The sequence below is a fragment of the Sporobolomyces koalae genome (assembly GCF_050403365.1).
Source record: "Sporobolomyces koalae JCM15063 DNA, S_koalae_JCM15063T_v1_ctg140, whole genome shotgun sequence".
Taxonomy (NCBI): domain Eukaryota; kingdom Fungi; phylum Basidiomycota; class Microbotryomycetes; order Sporidiobolales; family Sporidiobolaceae; genus Sporobolomyces; species Sporobolomyces koalae.
The window spans coordinates 1-681 of NW_027481631.1; the positions used below are offsets into that span (position 1 = coordinate 1).

General features: G+C 59.3%; 1 protein-coding gene across 1 annotated transcript; it reads right to left on the reverse strand.

Annotated features, from left to right (window-relative positions):
- JCM15063_000660 (uncharacterized protein) lies at positions 1 to 681 on the reverse strand (the record flags this gene model as incomplete). The annotated part of the gene is made up of 2 exons (XM_076681669.1): positions 1 to 484; positions 550 to 681. Coding segments are annotated over 2 exons (616 nt in total), but the record flags the coding sequence as incomplete, so codon positions are not given.

Sequence of the window (681 nt, forward strand, 5' to 3'; positions counted from 1 at the left end):
TCGTCGCGGGCAGTCGAGGAAGATGTCGCTGCGTTCGTGGTCCTCCCTGCGCCTTGGTTGCCGAGAAAGTCGAATCCGCCCCCTCCGATTCCTCCGTCGAATCCACCGAATCCACCTTCGTACCCGCCGAATCCGCCTTCGTACCCTCCGAATCCGTCGTCGAATCCTCCAAATCCGTATCCTCCTCCTCCAAAGCCCAAGCCCTGTTCGTCCTCGGACTGACGCTTCCAGAAGCCACCGCTCTCTCCAACCCGAATATTCTTCCTGAACGCCTTGTCTTTGGCAATGTCGGCGAGCTTGGCCTTGCGGATGTCGGCATTGTCAAACTTGCGGTCCTTCTCGGCACCAAAGTTGACCTCTTTGAAGTTCTTGGCCGCGAGCGCCGTGTCCTTGTCGAGGTTCAAGCGGTTCTTGCGTTCGGCAGCGAGCAGTGCCTTGTTCTTGTGCTTGCGGAAGCGCTCCTTGAAGAATCGGTTGCGAGGGACTGTTCCATGCTCAACGTCAGCGCTCGGTCCCGTGGCTGGCGTTTTTGGAGATCTGAATGCTTACAACCGTACCCTCCGTACCCGTATCCGAGCCCGCCAAACCCACGCTTTTCGACGCCTTGCGGAGACTTGACATTGACGGGCGAGGCGAGAGCGAGAGGCGCGAGCGCAACGAGAGCGAGTGCGAGCGTCGAAG